Source organism: Marmota marmota, unplaced genomic scaffold (genome assembly GCF_001458135.2).
Source record: "Marmota marmota marmota unplaced genomic scaffold, marMar, whole genome shotgun sequence".
Taxonomy (NCBI): domain Eukaryota; kingdom Metazoa; phylum Chordata; class Mammalia; order Rodentia; family Sciuridae; genus Marmota; species Marmota marmota.
The window spans coordinates 21,611,296-21,631,111 of record NW_026000211.1 but is presented as its reverse complement, the minus strand read 5'-3'; the positions used below and the strand labels follow the sequence as shown (position 1 = coordinate 21,631,111).

Below are 19,816 nucleotides of genomic sequence, written 5' to 3'. Positions count from 1 at the left end.
TTCTTTTTTTTTTTTTTTTTTGCCTCTTCCACTTTCCTGTTAAGCCTTTGGAAGTTCTGTTCTAATTTTGGCAGTACTTTGACTGACAGTTGACAGGCTGTCTTCAATGTGTGCTGTAGTAACAGCAGGTTTCCTTTCCCCTTCATTCATACATACTGGGTTAAATATATCGCATACCTTCCCTATACCAGGTAAAATAAGTAAATCTTTGGGATTGAAAACAAACCAGGTGACTCAGGGTCATCAGATATGATTATGGCAAAATAAAACTGAGGTATTTTATTAAAATTAGCTCTCCCAATTATTATGCATATTATTTGCCAGAATTTTACTCTTGGTTGCAAAAGGATATCAGATTTCACTTGGCAACTTATGTGTTACCAGTGGCAGTTGGAATGTGTCAGACAGCTGAATTCAGGCAAGTGTGACTGACTGGCTTCTCTCAGCTAATTGGTAGAGTTGCTTCCTATTGCTCAACAACTGCTGGGTTTCCTTCTCTTAAAGTGCCAAAAAGTTTCTTGAAGTGACCATTTGAATTGTTTATAAGGTATTCTAAAAAGAATTATAAGTATTATGAACATTTTTATTATAAAATTGAAATATTTCTAATATCTAAAAGGTGGTGGTTAGCAAGATTAAGAAATGGAAATAGAAATGGAAAATTTAATTTGAAGTTAACTGCATTAAATTTTAATGTTTTAGTGTAAGTGTAATTTGTGTGCTTACTTGATAAACCAGAGATTAAATTAGGAAACATCCTGAATTATTCTCTGTAAAAGCAGTATCTTGCTGTACTACTCCTAATTGGTTCAGTTTCAGTTTCGATTTCCTAGTGAGCTTCTTCATGTGTCCTAAAAAAACAGACTGTTGATTGCATCTGTGGATTAGCACTTTGTGAGCATTTCCTCTCCTTTTTCTGATTGATACCTTTTACACTATGGGAAGAAAATAAATGGAACTGTAGTCTCAGGTACAATTCACATGTCTTGAGAAGCATAGCAGTTCCTTTGTGATGATGTAATAAACTTCATCTGTCTTTATGGAACCAAGCATTTGGAAAGTTTTTGATTAGAGAAGAATATCAAAACCATAGCTTGATCATGAATAATTGGTTTTATTCCATAGCCACAGCAATCTTTTTGGTCATAAAAAAGGCAGTGGTGTTCTTTAATGGTCATTTGAACCACTCAAAATTCACAGTGGTATGTCAGAACAGTCACTTAACATAGAACAAAAAAACATGTTAGTCCTTGCTTTTGAGAAAGATTTATTTAATTCCTTGTATAAAATTGTTCAAAATGCTTTCTTCCTTATTTCACACACTGTCAAGGGAAATTATAACCTAACACATTGGAGGAGCAAAAAAGTCTTTGACAAGGCAGATCTCATTGTGCAGAATGTCAGAATTGGCTATTTCTTTGGTGTAAGTGGTTGCAAAAGAAAGACTTTGTAACATGATTAAAAAACAGAGTAAAGATACAGTAGTCTATATTAATTGCACATTTTGAAGGCCATTGAAATTAATAGCTTTTATAAATTTCTCAATTCCTAAAAGACATCACCAAATAGTCTTTTTGAAATGATTTAGCTTTGTAACTACATGCTCAGTTATTAGTAGCCAGATAGACTAGGGTTCAAATCCTAGATCAGTTACTTACTAATTTTATGTTAATGCAATGGAATTTAGTCTTTCTAATCATTAGCTTTCTCAATTACAAAATGTGAAAATAAAATTACAAGACCTATGTTACTGATCTTCCTAGATAGTTGTGAGGATTGGAGTATATAACATACTTAATAGTATTTCATTATTTTACTTTTTAAAAATCAAATTTTGCATTACTGTCCCCTCCAAAATAATCCATCTAAAAAATCATGTTTCTTTTAGAAACATGGATGCCAAAAGCATCATGTTTCCTATTGAATAGGTGTTATTATTTTGCTTATGGAGGGAAGAATAAGGAAAAGAGAAATGACAGAGAATTTAGGAGAAGATACATAATAGAAATGTAATAGAAACTTCCTGCGCAAAAGACTGCAAGACTTATCAATTAGAGCTTGTAGTCTGGTTGGAAGAAAAGGTAATATATAGGATAGTTAAAGAATTAGAAAAGTTTTGAGTAGAAATTCACAAAAGGGAAAATTACTAGAGCAGATGACAAGGGCTAAATCTGTATAAATGGAATTGGAAAGGAGAGAAGGAAACAGGTCAGTGCTATAAGCTAAGGTTATAACCTTAGCCAAGCCCTATAGGCCAGACTCAGTGATATATATGTATATGTGTGTGGGGTGTGTGTGTGTGTGTGTGTGTGTGTGTATTTTTAAAAAATGATCTCCTGACAGGGCATGAGTAAGAGGACTGCTGGAATACAGTATGTAGAATAGATTAAATAAGAGGCTGGTGAACTACTTCAGACAGCAGTGGTGAGGATTTAAATCCCAGGGAGGAGAAAACTGCTGGTGTTTGCACTTGTTTCATCTCTTCCTATTGCAGTACAGGGGCTGACCTCCTTCTGACCAAGCCTACTGCTGCTTTGGCTCCCATCCCTTCCGCAATCTCAGGGGTTTTTTTACTCTTGATTACCCCCTCTCTTATGTGTATTTTAATGTTTCACCCTTGCCTTCGTTTTAGAAATACTCAGGTCTTCCCCATTAAAACAAAACAAACAAACCCAAACTCTGCACCACACCTCCTGTTTCCTCCAGCTACCTCTGCATCTCTACACTGCCCCTAATGGGGAACTTTTCACACATGCTGTTTACTCTCGCTTGCACACTTCCTAGCTTCTCATCTCCATTCACCCTGCTTGGGCTTTTGACACAAGGATATCACCAAAACAGCTTTCAGCTTTCCCTAACACAGTCCCTCAAATTCATGTTACTGAGCACACTGACTTGATTTTTCTTGGTTTTTGGTTTTCTTATATATTGTGCGATTCTTTGTTTCCTTGGTAGATGTCTTAAGAGATTCCTGCATGTGAGGTCCAAAGTACTCTCCTTTTCTCACTATAATCTTGCCATTATTTGTCCTATGCCAGTCCTTATGTCAGTTACTATCTACATAAAGATGTCCACCAAATTTTTATTCTCTAGGCCAGACTCTTTTTTTAAGCTAAAAATCTGTTTTTCTCCTCATGAATGTTTCAGAAGCACTTCAATCTCAGCATGTCTAAAAAGGACCTCATCATTTTCAGTGCTGGTCTTTTTCAGCATTTTCTCTTACAGTGAACAGCATCCAATTGTGTAGAAACTTGCATTTTACAAGTTAGATATCCAATCCATCATGAGGCTTCTCCATTTTACTTCCTAATGAACCTGCGAATCCGTCCACTTTTCTTTCTCTGCAGCCAAGATCTTCATCTTGGCTAGTACTATCCATTCCCTTATCTATCCTCATTCACTGTGGCTTCCTTCTAGTTGGTGCTCTTATTCCCTCAGCCAAAGGGTTCTTTTCAAAATGCTTATGTCCTTTCTATAATGCATTAAATCTTAAACTATTTACATGCTTTTCACTGCTCTGAGAATAAGACCAGGCTCCTTACTCTGAGAATAAGACCAGACACCAACCCTGCTTGGCCTGGCTGCTGTCTGTCTTCAGCCTCACCTGCCACTGAGGCCCGTTACTCTTGTACTCCAGCCACATTTTACCCTTACTTGTGATTTGATTATCTGAGTCCTCCACTGGACAGAAAACTCTACAGGAGCAGGGATGTATTTCCTTATCTTTGCATCCCTGTAACCTGGTATATAGTGGCTACTCAGTATATATTTGTTAATCAGTCAGACATTTCATTTCAAATTAGTGTCTAGGGCAGAACAAGAAGATCCCAGAAATGCCTTTTATACTCTAGATGATAGAAAGCAGTGTGATAGTTCCATCTATAGCTGGATACTGATAAACAGAAGGAGTCCTAAGGCCTTTAGATCCATGCTTGTGGGGCCTCCATCAGTGCTGTGGGTCATAGCTTGTAAGAGAGTCATACTGCAGAACTGCAACTAAACAACTCAACTTGCCTTACCTACATCTTTAGGCTTTCTAAGTCTTACTAATTTAATACCATGCCTTCAGTTTTTAGCCCCATTAGCTACTCCTTTCTTGAAATTCTATCCTACATTGTCTTTCCATTTTTTTTCCTTGTCTTTCTGAAAACATCTTAATAATCTGGTAGAGCAAATGAATGGAAAATGATACTAATTCCAAAATATAACTCTGATCTTGCATGCACCCCTCCAGTTTCTAAGAGGATGAATTCTAAACCACTTGGTAGTTCCTAAGAGTCTTCTGAGGATCTTCCAATTCAAGTCTCATCTCCTGCTCTCTCCCCATGTATCTCCTGCACTTACCATACCAAAACATTTGAAGTTCCCAGAACAGTCTGTGTTCTTGTGTTTTTGTACCTTTGCCTCTGCCTAGAGTGACTTCCATGCTCCACTTTCTGTCCCTGCCTCCTTACCTACCAGTCCTCACCCTCAGCTTTGTGATGGGGAGCCCCTACTGTTTTCAGACAGTTTCCTAGGCTTCCCTTCCCCCAGGCCATGACCCCCTTAAAGTAGAGTGCCTGGCATGTAGTAGGCCTGTACCAAAAGGACAATTCTTTTATCTCTTAATGGTGCCTATAAATAGTAACTTGAATACCTAATATACTCCAGATAAACTAGAGTATCACTGGATAAACATTCTCCCTTGAGATCAGGCATGTTGATAGTTGAATAGTAAAAAAATGTCAAAAAGTTTATTACATGAATAACCTTGATCTACTTTCAGATAATTTTCTGTCTGACATAATTATGTCAGTTTGTCAAACCCTCCTACAGTGTATTTCTAGTCATGACATGATAGCAAAATATTGGTCTGTGCTTCAAAATGGTATATCTGCCTTGAAAACTTAGAGGTATTTTCTGTCATGGGGTGATTTTTTTTTTTTCCAGGTTTGCGATAAAAGATTATCTTATACCAATCAAAATGTAAGTATTGTAGAGTCCCACATTGCAATACTTTTTTTATGAGCTGTTATGAAAGCCAGGCTTCAGGGCAAAGCAAGGAAGCACTAGAGAAAAAGCTGTTTTATGCATTTCCAGCTACATAAAATAGGAACACTTCATGTGGGAGTGCTTGTATGCATTCTTGAATTTCTCCCCTAGAGGGATAATAGGACATTGCTCTTTTGACTTTCAAGAGGGTATTAAACATTTTCTTCTAACACAAATGCCACATTTTACTTTATTCTACTCTCACTCAGTAAAATGTTTCCCTTAATGTCGAAAGCATTATTGATGACTCTGTTGGTGACATAATTTCCTATATGGTTTTCAGGAAGATTCAAAATCATTATGTGGTTTCACTGGATTTGCCAGATGTGAAGAAGGATTAAGAATTAAACTGTCTGCTTGACTTTGGCTGACACTAAATTATAAAATTCATTATTACCTCGGAAACAAGAATCAAAGGACAGGACTAAATAAGCACTTCCCTGGATTAAAAAAAAAAAAAAAAAAAGTGTTGAGTGTGGTCTTCAGGGATTGATGTTGGGAAGACTCTTTTAAAATGTTTTAAAGATGATGTAGAAAAAGAGATTCTTAGCTGGTCTAAATAAGAAAATAGAGTTGATTGGCACAAGCTAAAACAAAGTTCCAAAACATGTGAGTGGGCAGGAGAGGAGCAGATGTGACCTCATTTCAATCAGCTCAGCTTTTAAGTAGTTCCTCCTTTCTCCACCTGATGAAATGCTATTATTGTTCTTTTGAAGGGTCTATTCAGCTGGGTTAATTTCTTATCCTTCCAAGCTATTTGGTTTTTAAATGTATATTTCCTGTCTCCATGTGCATACATAATATATATTCATGCATAAATTATTCATGTGTTTAAAAATCTTCACAGATTTTTATTTTACAATCCTTTTCTCAATACTTTGCTTTCATTTTTTTATTCTCCTAATACCGTTCTTGTCTTTAGACAGGTCATTTTATAGGAATATTTTGGTAAGATATATTGTAAAGTATTGACAGTTTTCTGAAAACATTTTATGTAACTTATTATATGTTATCTATAAAATGAAAAAAAGTCTACTTAGGAGCTCTCTTTTTTAATTCAGGAATTACTTAGCTCCCAAACATGGAGGAGTGAAAATCTAACCATTATAGCCTTTTATGATTGTAAGAAGTATTATCATCTGCCTTTTATTAACCTGTGGGAGATGGGGCTTTTAAATAGTACTGATATGCTTTGTATTTATAGCCCTGTCTTGATAATTTGTGCTCTTAGCACTGAAATGACAGCATAGTCCTGGACAAATATAACTATACATCAGCTTCTGAAATATACTAAACAATAATTTATTGGTCATTTAATACTCATGTGATTCTTAAAATTCAGTTTAAACCAACTAAAGAGTTAATATTATATATGCACAATAAGAAATAATTTAAAACCTGCAAGTATATTCGTGATTCAGTTCATTAGCTAAAGCATAAATTTTTATAAGGTCTCTGAAAGATAAAAATTATTTCAATTTCATAAATATTTTTAAATTTAATGTGTTTCATAGAGTTCTTGATTAATTGTCTACGATAATACTTTGAACTGGGCCAATTAAATAGTCTCATGAATAAAAGTTTTGTTTTTTTTTTAAATAAAAGGATAATCAATTTCTTATTTTCCTATTGTACAAATTAACCTATATTTTGGCCCTTTGCACATTTCTTCATTTAATTTACTTTGAAGTATAAACTAATTTTTTTCTGATCTGATTTAGAATCTCTATCCTATTACTGTTTACAACAAGCACCAAATTTAGCAGAAAGCCATTTACAAGGTAAATTGGCCTAGAGAACTACGACTAACATCAGCAGATTTACTTTCTCATGTTTAAATAAAGTACTCATTTTCTATGAAGCACCAAATTTCACTTGCAAACATTATTTATCCAAATCTGAAGAAGAGAAGAATTTTTTTTTAAAAAAAGATTATTCAAATTTTAGATGTGTAGGGAAGTAATGTTTTCAGTTATCTCATTTGGATTTCTGAAATGCTAGCTTAAATCAAGTAAGCATATGATAATATAAAGATTCAAAGTCAGTTTATATTCCAGCAGGGTAATAAGAGATGATCCACAGCTAGATATTCTTTGTGTACTTAGTCTCTAAACAAACATGCATTGAGTGTCTTCTGTGTACTAGGTGCTTGGGGCACACAGATAAGTAATATGCGTTATGCTCCAAGAGTTCTCAGTCTGATTGGGGAGAAACAACTAAGGCAATACAGGAAGAGAATGGTAGAAACAATCACAGGACTGTGGGAGAAGGGTAGAAGTTTCTGGAAGCTGAATTCTGAGTTTAAGGTGCTGGTTTGGACTGCTGTATGCTTAATGGGAATTTCACATTTACAGAATAGGACATTGGAGATTATAAAAATAATACAAAGAAGGATTTTGTGTGAAATCTAACCTCTAGGTTGAAAATTGAAAGTTTTTACTAATAAGGAATCTGCACTTTACTCTTACCTTTAAAATGTATACTATACAAGATGGTTTTTAAAAAGTAATTTTTAGCGTAATTTTAATCAGTTTGATCATGTACTTTATTTAGTGTTGATGAACTAAAGTTTGCTCAGAATTATACTATAAACTTCTAAACAAATTTAATAGATTTTTTTATCCATACATTCTAATATCACTTCCAAAATTACTTTTAAACTATCACTGGAATAATTTAGAGTTTCCAAAGATAAAACTCAGAAATTGGAATAGTTTTATATTTCCAAAGGTTTTTTTGTTAGTATGACTTCCTATCTCTGAAACACTTCAAATAATGTATATCCTATAAAGAAATTCATACCTATCTGTTAGGATTGGGTTCTGTTAAAAAAAAATAGTAATATTTCTTACTTGTTAAAGAATGATTTTCCTTAATGAAGAGTTGTCTAAATGAAGAGTTGCTTCCACATAAAAAATTTGTATAATGCTACTACCCGTATATATGAGGGAGATGAAATGTTAAAAAACTTACTAAGAGATCTCCTTTAAATACAGATGGCCACGATAATTGGACATTGGCTGATTTAAAACTGGAGATACCTTAGGGCATAATTATTATCCAAAGGCAAAACATATGCAACTGATGAGTCAATATTTTGTATATGCTATATTAAATGGAGGAAAGAAACTTGTTTAATCCCTGTGTGGTTTCTTAGATGGATGATTTTAAATGCTTAGAAGAGATCAAAGGCTTCTACTCCAAGCATCCCAACCTCCTCATTTACCTGGAGGAAGAAGCCTTGGTTGGATTAGAAATACCTGGGATGACTATGCATATCTGTCTCATGCTTAAAAAGTGAATCCAGTCTCCAGATAGAGAGGCTGGGAAGGATGTTTGGACCATGGATTAAAAAATGTAGATAACTTTTGGTACCTTCATGAGTTTATCATTGGTAACTCAAGTAGTTTTTTTTTTTTTTTGCTTTTTGTTTTGTTTTGGGGTACTAGAGATTGAACCCACGGTCACTTAACTACTGAGCCACATCCCCAACCCTTTTATTTTTTTTATTTTGAAGCAGAGTCTCCCTAAGTTGCGTAGGCCTTGCTAAGTTGCTGGGGCTAGCTTTGAACTTGGAATCCTACTGCCTCAGCCTCTTGAGCTGTGGGTATTACAGTTGTGCATCACAGTGCCCAGCAGTAACTCAAATAGTTGATTGCCAAAAATAGTTGATATTTTTCTACTTATTATATAGTATTTAAAAATTTTTTTATTTGTTCTTTTTAGTTATACATGACAGTAGAATGTATTTTGACACAACTTCCCATTCTTGTGGTTGTACATGATATGGAGTTAAACATGTTGTGTATTCGTACTTGAACATAGGAAAGTTATGTCCGAATCATTCTACTGTGTTTCCCATTCCCATTTCCCCTCCACTCCCCTGACTCCCCTCCGTCCAATACAGTGAACCTTCATCCGATCCCCACCCTGCTCATTGCCTATTGTGACTCAGTATCCACATATCAGAGAGAAGATTAGGCCTTTTTTTTTTTTTTTTTTGGTTTATTATTAACATGAAGTTCCCAGTTCCATCCGTCTACAGACAAATGCTATAATTTCATTCTTCTTTATGGCTGAGTAATATTCCATTGTGTGCGTGTACCACATTTGCTTTATCCATTCATCTGTTGAAGGGCACCCATATATAGTATTTTCAAGGTTGTTTCCCATTAAACAGTCAGGTCACAAAACTATGTTATCCTACAATGAGTAAGAAATTGTGGTAAAACTGTGGGGAAAGATCCAAAGATCTAAAACTTGTCATCTCTAGGTATTTTGTAGTTGATCAGAATTACTCTAGGTTACACAGAAATCTTCAAGAAATTGGTGTGTCAATGCAGAATACCTTTTAAGAATACCAAATGGTATGCATGCAAATCCAAAAATTGGTTACTTGCTTATATAACCATGGAATTTAGCAGAAGACTCTTATATAATGGGAATCTTCCTTTTACTCAAATGACTATGTGTTGAGAATGTGATCTAGCCAACTTTAGGAAGACATTAATTTCTGTATTATTCACTATCATATAGGATAGATCTGCATTATATATTGCATTTTATGTTTTACTTATGCTTATATGGTTTATGGGGAGGTCTCCAGCGCCTCTCCAGGGGGTCCTTTTTTCCTGCCCAGGAGGGTATAAGCCACAGGAAAAAATAAGTCAGAAATAATTAGTAAAGAACAAAAGACACAGAATCAGAAAAATAGTTTTACAGTAGAGCCCCTGATAGGCCCAGCCCACACAGGCGCTGGAGCTGGACAATTAAAAAACGGCTCCCATGGTTTATTTAAGGGGGTATATTGAAGGCAGGAAATAGATTCCAGGGGTGGAGTCTTGCTTCATGATATCTTGCAGTCAGCAGGTTGATTGGCATCTTGGCAGGTCACATCCATCTCTGAGAGGCTGTGTGGCTGTAGTAAATCACCCTATCTCTGGGGCTGTGTGGGGCCTGGGACAGAGTTTGAATAAGGTCACATGTGTCTGGGCAGTATTAGCCAGAGGAAATTTCCACTGGAAGTTCCCAGACACCAGATTCTCCTATTTACTAGACTGTGATGCCAATGTAGTCCACTCATGGCCCACTGATGGCTCTTGACAGTGGTTAAAGAGGAGTAACATTTAATTGGCTCAAAATTCCCTTTTAGGAATTATCTGCTGAAGTCCAGTATATATTTTAAGCAACACTAACTTACCCACTAACTGGTTTCTATAGTGGATCAGAAGTCTTGAGAGAAAAATAAAAAGAGTAACTATTGCTATTATATAATAGGCACCTCTCTGTAGTCAGGAGTCAAGTCTTAATGTTTCAGTCCCTAGGGTTAAGTTTGGGTTCATGTGGTTTACTACAGTACTCAGTGTGGCCCCCCTGCCTGAGTCTAATTGAGAGCGCAAGAGTTGCTGACCTGGATTTCTTTGGGTGGAGTAGTCACAGTGATAACTGTTCTTTTCTTCATTCTACTAACTCTTAGTTTTTACCTTAGCTAGGCTTTTTAATAAGTATTTTTCTCTCAGTGGATAATTCTTATCAAAATGTCATGGTATTTTACTAAGCCACACTCAGAGCTTGTGTGGAATTTTTATATTTACATAAATTTACTTACCTGATAGCACACTTACTTTCTCCATTTTTCAGTTCTGCCCTAGTTGCTAACGGAGTTACTGCCACTGGGAAGTGGCCTTAAATCTCTTCCTAGTTTAAGAGTCTTAAAATATATTTGGAAATTGAGTCCTTACCTGTAATGGATGACATCCTATATATTCAAGGACTGGTAAGGTCTCTGTTTAATCTTGGGTTTATCCATCTTAAGCCCTGATTAAGCACAGATCACTTGACCCCCCCCCCCCCCAGCGGAGCTCCAACTCCCAGTGCAGGAAGCTCTCCCTGCTCTGAAAGGATCAAGATTTGGGTCTTTACTTAGCACAGACTGTCAGATGGGATAGCTTAGAATCCAGCCATAGTTAAACAGAGAGAAACTAGGGTACTAAGGCCTGAGCACTCCATGTTTTCTACTACGTCCTGCCACATGTTGGCAAGAGTGTGAGGAGCCCTGCCTATGAGCACACCCTGTTTCCTCTGAACTTGTAACAACTGCTTTATTTTTACAATCTCCCTTCCTACTCTCTTTGCCCCTTGTTTCTTCTGCTCCTAGTTGAGTAAGTGCAGCCAGAGAAAGGATGCTAATGTGATTTTTCTTAACTAAAGGTGGTTTTGATCAAGTGGGCTTCAAATTACAAAATGAAATTTGTCTTATTTTACTTTTAAATTCTATGGCTTATGAAGAAGCATAACCAAATAGTATGCATATTGTTCAACAGTGGCCACTTTTGCTAAATTGTAATTTCTCAAGAAATCATGTGACTATATAAACTCATCATTATGAGTAAAATTTTCTAAGATCCATCTGTGATTTGAAATGCAAACAGGCCTATATTATTGTCATTTGCTCCAAAAACCATTTTTCTAAATCCTCTGGATTCATAAAATTTCTTGCAAGGCAGGACTATCATGGAAAAATGGCAAACATAAGTAGGATTTGGGAATACAAGGTAGGGATACTTTTTAAGTTGTAAGGTGGACAGTGATTAGTTTGGCCTTTTATCTGGTGTTTCATATTACCACCTGTTATAAGTGACTTTATTTTTCAGTTCATTTCCATCTTTTTGAACTTAACAATCTCAGAAAATTATCTAATGATTTTCTTCCATTTCTACTCAACAGTGATCCATTGATTTTGACTATACAGTAAATTAGTTGTTGCTTATGAAAGTTTCACAGTGCCAGTGAGTCACAAATGAGAGTAAATTCTCATTTACTCTCAGGAAAAGGAAGTGTGTAGTTTTCCTTCTCAGGGAACTAAGAATTACACTGCTTTATAGCCATTCTTTGAACCATATAAGATTTGACATGATTATTCTTAATTGACTTGGGTTAGTCGGACATTTCTAGAATTTGGTTCTGCCTTCAGATTTAATTATTATGGGCTTTAAGAAGTGAGCAAATTAAATTTTTCTGGTGCTGTTATATATCACTTTTTAGTGATATAATACTGTATAGAGAATATAGAGTTACATCCTTGGTGAATTCAAAGGTATTGGCAGTAAGGGTCTATCTGACCTAACCCCTTTTATTTAATTTCAAATTCTCTATTCTTTATCTTTCCCCTTTCTTCTCAGAATCTCTCTTACCATCAAAGCAGAAATTTTAGAATTCATTCATTGATTTATTCAGTAAATTTTCACTGAAGCCTTATATGCCAAGATAAACATTGGGAATGCAGTGGTGTGTACCATAGACCTTGCCCTAGAATTTATCATCTAGTACAGGGATTGGGAGGCCAAATCCAGCCCACCATCTATCTTTGTATATGAAGTTTTTTCCTTCCCCTAGAACTGGGAATTGAACCCATGGCCTTCAACATGCTAGGCAAGCACTCTACCACTGAGCTACATTTCCATCCTGTATATGAAGTCTTATTGAAGTTTATATTGTCTCTGGCTGCTTGCACACTACAATAACAGACTTGAATAATTGCAACAGAGACCAAAAACAATTTTGGTCTGCAAAGCCAAAATGTTCACTACTTGACCCTTTGCATAAAAAGTTAGCCGATCCCTGCCTTCTTTGGTAATGATGGAGGTATTATATAAATGCAGGAAAGACAGTAAATGTAACAGGTATATGGTGTGAGGTCAATGTCAAGTTCAGATTTGGGGGTTTCAAATTTAGGTCCCAGAGACATATAAATAGAAATGTTAAGGAAGCAGTAGACTATAAGGTCTAGAGATCAGGACTATTATGTGGGCTGGGAAAATGGATGTAGGAATCATCAGAATAAATCTGGTCACTAAGCTTAGAAGAGAATGAGGTAACCTGGAATGAGAATGGCATGGCAAATGGACTTCTCACAGAATCCTAAAGAAAACCAATAGTTTAATATTGGACAACGAACCATTAAGTTAAAGAAAAATCAAAACAACTTTTAGAAGAAGATAAGCGGAAGTTTGAATCCATTAAAACTTCTATTATTGAAGTGGGTGAATTTGGGAAATATTTAAATAAGCACAGGCCAGCCTAGATAATAGCATGTATTTCACAACTGGATAGGTTGGTTTCATGTATCATCATAGTCCATATTCTTCTAATGTATAGTTTTCTTCCTGTAAACCATTAGGTAATTTAAGTGGATGCCCAGACAAATTAAATCACAGTGTCTGAAGGGAGAACACAGGCATCAGTATATATTTTAAATCCACTGAGGTGATGTTAATGCTGGGAAATACTGTTTGGGGAGAAGAATGGTTCTGGCTTAATAAGTTAACAAAATCTCTCAGGATTTCTGACTGAAAGAACTACATAGATGAAGAGGGTCCAAACAGAAAAGAGCGGTGCCCCCTGATGAATATCCTTATAAGCAGAACCTGTTTTTACCTCTGCCACTCCTGGAATGGGGCAAACTAGGGATTTGGGGTGGTTTAAAAGACTTGGTTACAGTTATTAGAGTTTTTCCCATAGTTCTGAATTCAGCTAAACTCTCACTGAATAGAAAACACTGAACTGGCCTGTTGAGTACATATCCTCACCTTGTCCCTCTGCCATTTGGGGTATGAAGCCAGCTGATGGATGAGATCCCTCTAATACCTTTGCCATCGTATGGCTGTATTACTTACTAAAAATTATATTTATCATATACCAGATGCCTGTGAAAATTATTACTATATAACATGACCTATTAAGTATCTGTTTTAATCAAAGATCCTAGAAACTCATTGCTCTAATCCTTAACAGTATTAACCCTTAACAATATTGACATTAGTAAGAGATCTTTGTTAGTTAAGTTTATAGAGAGATGATTTTTTTAAAGTGTCCATTCATTTATTTTGGAATAGTATGGTGAGGAAATAGTCTATTTCTTGGTAGTTCCATTCTATCCTGAGAAAGATCTTGTAATATGAAGACCTAACAAAATGGCCTGTTTACATTTCACATTTTAAACTGTTTTTATTGCCGCCTCAGTCTTTCTTTAAACATGAAAATTTGTATCATAAACTCTACTGTGGTACTTTGCCTTCATGTACTCATTGTATATCCCCCTCCTTTTGTATAGGAAGACAGAGATGTCAATAACCCCATGCCCAACCGAGGAGGCAATGGATTAGCTCCTGGGGATGACAGATTCAAACCTGTGGTACCATGGCCTCATGTTGAAGGAGTAGAAGTGGACTTAGAGTCTATTAGAAGAAAAAACAAGGCCAAAAATGAACAGGAGCACCATGCTGGAGGAGATTCCCAAAAAGACATAATACAGAGGCAGTATCTCACATTTAAGCCTCAGACATTCACCTATCGTGATCCTGTGCTACGCCCCGGGATCCTTGGTAACTTTGAACCCAAAGAACCTGAGCCTCATGGAGTGGTTGGTGGCCCTGGAGAACAAGCCAAGCCATTGGTTTTGGGACAAGAATTCAAACATGCAGTTCAAGCCAGCATTAAAGAGTTTGGATTTAACATGGTGGCAAGTGACATGATCTCACTGGACCGCAGCGTCAATGACTTACGTCAAGAAGAGTAAGCACACATCCTCTTCTTTCTAAAATTGGGGCAACTATTGCTTTGTTAGATATTGAGATTGTTAGGGATGGAGAAAATATTTATGCCTTTATTTCAATGAAATAAGGGGACCTTTGGTGAGCAAAATGACCTGAAAGATGAGGGCCTCCATTTTTGTCTTCATATTGAAGGTACAATGTATAAAATGCTGGAGTCTTCTATATCAGTGCTACCAAAACAAAACATGGTCCCCAGACTGACAGCAATCTATGATTTTTGTTTGTTTCCTGCCCACAGTGAGAAAATGAGCTTATACCAGGATGAACATAAACTATACCATTAAATACTTTGTTTAGTTCACCTGACAATTTTTTGATACAAAACTTCTTCCACATGTTGATTTTCATTCTGGAGCAAGCACGTTCCTTATCTTTTTGTAGAACAAGAGTACATACCAATACTGCTCTGGGTATCTCATATTATTAGGTAGATTTATATTTCCTTTATTTTTTTTTCCTTAGTACTGAAACAAGAAATTGAAGCATTTAAATATATACAAAGAAGGAATACTCAGATAAAACTGTGGCCTAAACTTTTTTTTTATGTGATATATAAGTTAAATGAAGGGTTTCCAGCTCTTAAGTTGTAACAGTGATTATTGAATGAACTCAAAACTTTTCTCTTTCAGTTTATTCAATAACTATTTCTACTAGTGTGGTATCTAAATAACTTTTAATGATGTGTATGCAAATTTATTCACTACTGGTAGAAAACTTTCAAAGTATATTCTCAAAATGATGTATTGTTAGCATAGTCTTCATGTGAAAAGGTTAACACAGCAGGTGCACAGACACCCCCCAATATCCACCCACAAACACACACACACACACACACACACACACACACACACGGTTGCACCAGCATCTTTATAACCACTAAGTAAAATTCCATACCTAATGTAATACCACTCAATAGATGTCAGACACTCATACACATATTGGTAAGAATGAGAAGAGATGAATGAAATGTGCATAGAAAGTAGGAGTGGATAGCACCATGACAGTAGGAAATATAACTTATACAGAGAAGAATTAGCATCACATGGGACTGTGAAGAAAATCTTGGACCAATTTATTCCTAGTAGAGACTTACCTTGTCATAGGGTTGCTAGATTAACCCATAAAAATACAAAATGCACAATTAAATTTGAATTTCAGATAGATAGTAAACTGTATTTGGACATACTAAAAAAATTTTTTTTTGTTTATGTGAAATCCAAATAAATAGAGTGTCTTCTGTTTGATATGGGAGTGTTTCTAGTCAGGAGGTGAGGGTGATTGTTGCAGAGTTAGAACTTTTCAGAGAGTACCTCTTAGAACCCATGAAAAGATCTGCTGTCTCAACCTACAGGGTGTCCCAGTTATGTTAAATATAGCACTCAGTCATATACTTCATATGTACAGAGTACTCTTTACTCTTTTAAAGAGGGACTTTGAGAACTTGTGGCATTCTCATACTATATTGAAGGAGAAAGGGAAGGGAGGGGAATAAAAAGAAACAGTCTATCATTTATTGGCTTCCTACTTCATGCCAGGACTTATAAATTGAATTCTTACAACTAAACTATGAGAGAGTTCTTACCTGTATATGTAAAGTCTGAGGCTCAGAATGATCACTTCTTTATATATACCCAGCAAAGTGGCAAAGCTGTGATTCACCCTGAGATGGCTTGGTCTGAAAACCCCTTCTCTTTTCACCACATCACCCTTAAGGTATATCTCTTTCTAGATAGTGAACATAAGAGTAGATGTTACATTCAGAGGGTGAACTTGGCAGTGTGCAAATGGAGATTTTAGCACATGAACTAATTATAAAAATATATGTAATTTCAAAAACTAGTATAAATACAGATAGCTTTTTAATCTAAGAAATGTGCTAAGAAAATCAAATTATGTACAAGACTTAGAGTTGTGCACAGGATTTAGAGCATCCTCCATGCTTCCTTCTCTGTTACCTCTTACATCCAGTCTATCTGCAAGGCCTCTGGTTTCTACCACCAAAATATAGCTCAGATCACTTCTGAGGTTCATTTCCTTCATCTCCGTTGCTACCACCCATGTCCACGTGACCATCATCTCTCTTGGAATCCTGCAAAAGCCTATTTACTGGTCTCTATACTATTATTCTTACTTGCTGCCTATTATTTATACAGAAAACAGTGTGGTCTTTTAGAACCCAAAGATGGTCTGCTGAAAACCATTCTGTGCTTTCCATTGCACTTAAAATAAGAAACAAGCTCCCACCCTGCAGCAGCCTGTATGCTGTGACCCTATAGGCATGATCTGCCTTGTGGACCTCCTTTTGCCACCATACACCTCACCCATGGCACCCCAGCTATGTTGACCTGTCCCAGAGTCTTTGCATATGCTTTTCTTCCTCTTCCACGAACGCTTTTGCTCTTCATCTGCTGCCAGCCCTTTCCCATCCTTTAGATTTCAGTTGGACTTTGCTAACCATGTTGTTTAATTTAGTAGTGCCCCACTTAATTCTCTTTTACTACTCCCTGACCATTTTGTTCATAGTATTTACCAAATTTTATACTTACAGGCTGGGATTATGGCTCAGTGGTAGAGCACGTGCCTAGCACACATGAGACACTGGGTTCAATCCTCAGCACCACATACAAAAATAAATAAAATAAAGGTATAAAAACTTATTATTTAAAAAAATTTTTTTATACTTACCTAGTTGTTTATTGACTCATCTTTCTTACTAGGTGATAAACTCCTAAGATCAAACACTATGTCTAGGGCTGGGGTTGTAGCTCAATGATAAAGCATTTGCCTAGCATGTGTGAGACCCTGGGTTCAACCCCCAGTAACACACACTGATTCACGAGACAATGTCTCTTTTCTTCACTGGCTACTCCCAGTAACTAAAATATAGGAACTCAGTAGTACCAACTAAATATCTCTTTGAGAGAATGAATGAATAAGTGAGTGAGTGAGTGAGTGAGTGAGTGAATTAAGGGAGTAGGCCAACATTCAGCCCTTGTCCCCAACACCAGATGTGAGATCTTCAACCTGTTATTTATCCTTTCTAACCTCTAATTTAAAATGATGTTAGCAATAACAATCTCAGGATTTACATTAGAACTAAATAACAATAGATTAAAACTCTTATTATAGACATGTTGTTTAGAAACTTAAGTATTATTAGCTCCTCTACTGCTGTGGCACTTTTCTTAGTACTTTCTTGTCAACATTGGAATGTTTTCAGTTATTATTCAACTTTGATATTCTTTATTGCTTTTTGAAAGGCACAAATATCACACATGCCTTAGCTATGTCATCTTGCTTCTACTTGTAGCTTCTATGATGGCAAAGCCTTCATTTGTCTCTTGAAAATTTTAGACACACTAATTGCCATTCTGACTCCCATCGGAGTCCTCCTAGCTCCCCTACAGTCTCTTTCCTATCTCCCCCTTTCCCCTTTCTCTTTGCCCCTTTGCTTCTTTTCTCCCCTCTCCTTTCCTTTCCTCCTCCATATTTCTGCCTTTTTCTCCCTCCTGTTCTTCTCTCTTGCATCATATAGTCCATTGTTTCCCATGTGCTTTCCTTTGCACATCTACAACAGGACCTAGAAATAGGATGTTTTGTGTTTTTATGTGTCATTTTATATTTTGTCTCCAATCAAACAAAATGACTCAAAACTACCTTAGCAAATACTCTTATGCCTTTATTTGAAATTCTATACTAGAGATAAATTCCTCTCTTTTTAAAAATATTTCAAGGGCTGGGGTTGTAGCTTGGTTGTAGAGTATTTGCTTGGTGTGCATGAGGCCCTGGGTTCCATCCCCAACACCACAAAAATAAATGAATAAGGAAAGAAAAATAATTTTAAAAGTGAAAGAACGAACAAGGCTCAGAGAAAATGCCCATTTATTGAGGAACAGCTCTGCATATTTATAGAGCCGGGGGTGGTTTGACAGTTATGACAGTTTAATGGTTGAAAGGTTTGACAGTTGGCATGGGGTGCTTTTTGATTGGTGGATAAGGATCATGTGAGCCAGCAGGGCTAGTCTGATTGGTGGATAAGGATCATGTGAGCCAGCAGGGCTCACCATTGGACAGCTCTTCTCAGGGGATGGGGAAGTTATTAGTCTTTGGAGCCAGGGCAACTCCCAACAAAAAGCATTCAAGTGTAACAACCCCCAGAAATAATTTTTAAATCGAATCCACATTACATTCTAAGCTGGATTCTTTTTTTTCCCCACATTTTTAAAATTTGTTCTTTTTAGTTATACATGACAGGAGAATGTATTTTGACATATTATACATACATGGAGTATAACTTCCTGTTCTTGTGGTCGTGTATTCATATTTGAACATAGAAAAGTTATGTTCGATTCATTCTAATGTCTTTCCCATTCCCATCCCTCTTCTTACTCCCCACCCCCACCTTACCAATCCAGAGAACCTCCACACACACACCCTGCCTATTGGGAGTGAGTGACCACATATCAGAGAGAACATTCAGCGTTTGGTTTTTTGGGATTACCTTTCTTCACTTAGCATGATAGTCTCCAGTTCCATCTATTTACTGGCAAATGCCATAATTTCATTCTTCTTTTTGGCTGAGTATTATTCCATTGTGTATGTGTACCACATTTTCTTTATTCATTCATCTGTTGAAGGGCACCTAGGTTGGTTCCATAGCATACCTATTGTTAATTGAGCTGCTGTGAACATTTGATGTGTCTGTGTCACTATAGTATGCTGATTTTAAGTCTTTTGAGTATATGCCAAGGAGTGGGGTAACTGGGTCAAACGGTGATTCCATTCTAGGTTTTCTGAGGAGTCTCCATACTGCTTTCCAGAGTGGTTGCGCCAATTTGCAGTCTCACCAACAATGTTTGAATGTACCTTTTCCCCCCACATACTTGCCAGCATTTGTTGTTTTACTTGTATTCTTTTTTTTATTATTGGTTGTTCAAAACATTACAAAGCTCATGACATATCATCTTTCATACATTTGACTCAAGTGGGTTATGAACTCCCATTTTTACCCCAAATACAAATTGCAGAATCACATCGGTTACACATTCACATTTTTCCATAATGGCATATTAGTGACTGTTGTATTCTGCTACCTTTCCTATCCCCTACTATGCCCCCCTCCCATCTTCCCTCTCTACCTCATCTGCTGTTGTTCAATTCTCTCCCTTGTT

The 19,816-nt window shown here is 36.4% G+C and overlaps 1 protein-coding gene across 3 annotated transcripts in view; it reads left to right on the top strand.

Moving 5' to 3' along the window:
* The window catches only part of Galnt7 (polypeptide N-acetylgalactosaminyltransferase 7), a 139,035-nt gene that overhangs the window by 48,420 nt on the left and 70,799 nt on the right, over nt 1–19,816 (top strand). For all 3 annotated transcript variants that reach the window (XM_015486210.2, XM_015486209.2, XM_048791956.1), the window contains exon 2: nt 14,144–14,604. In XM_015486210.2, the coding sequence (XP_015341696.1) occupies nt 14,144–14,604 (461 nt within the window). The remainder of the gene's footprint in view (nt 1–14,143; nt 14,605–19,816) is intronic.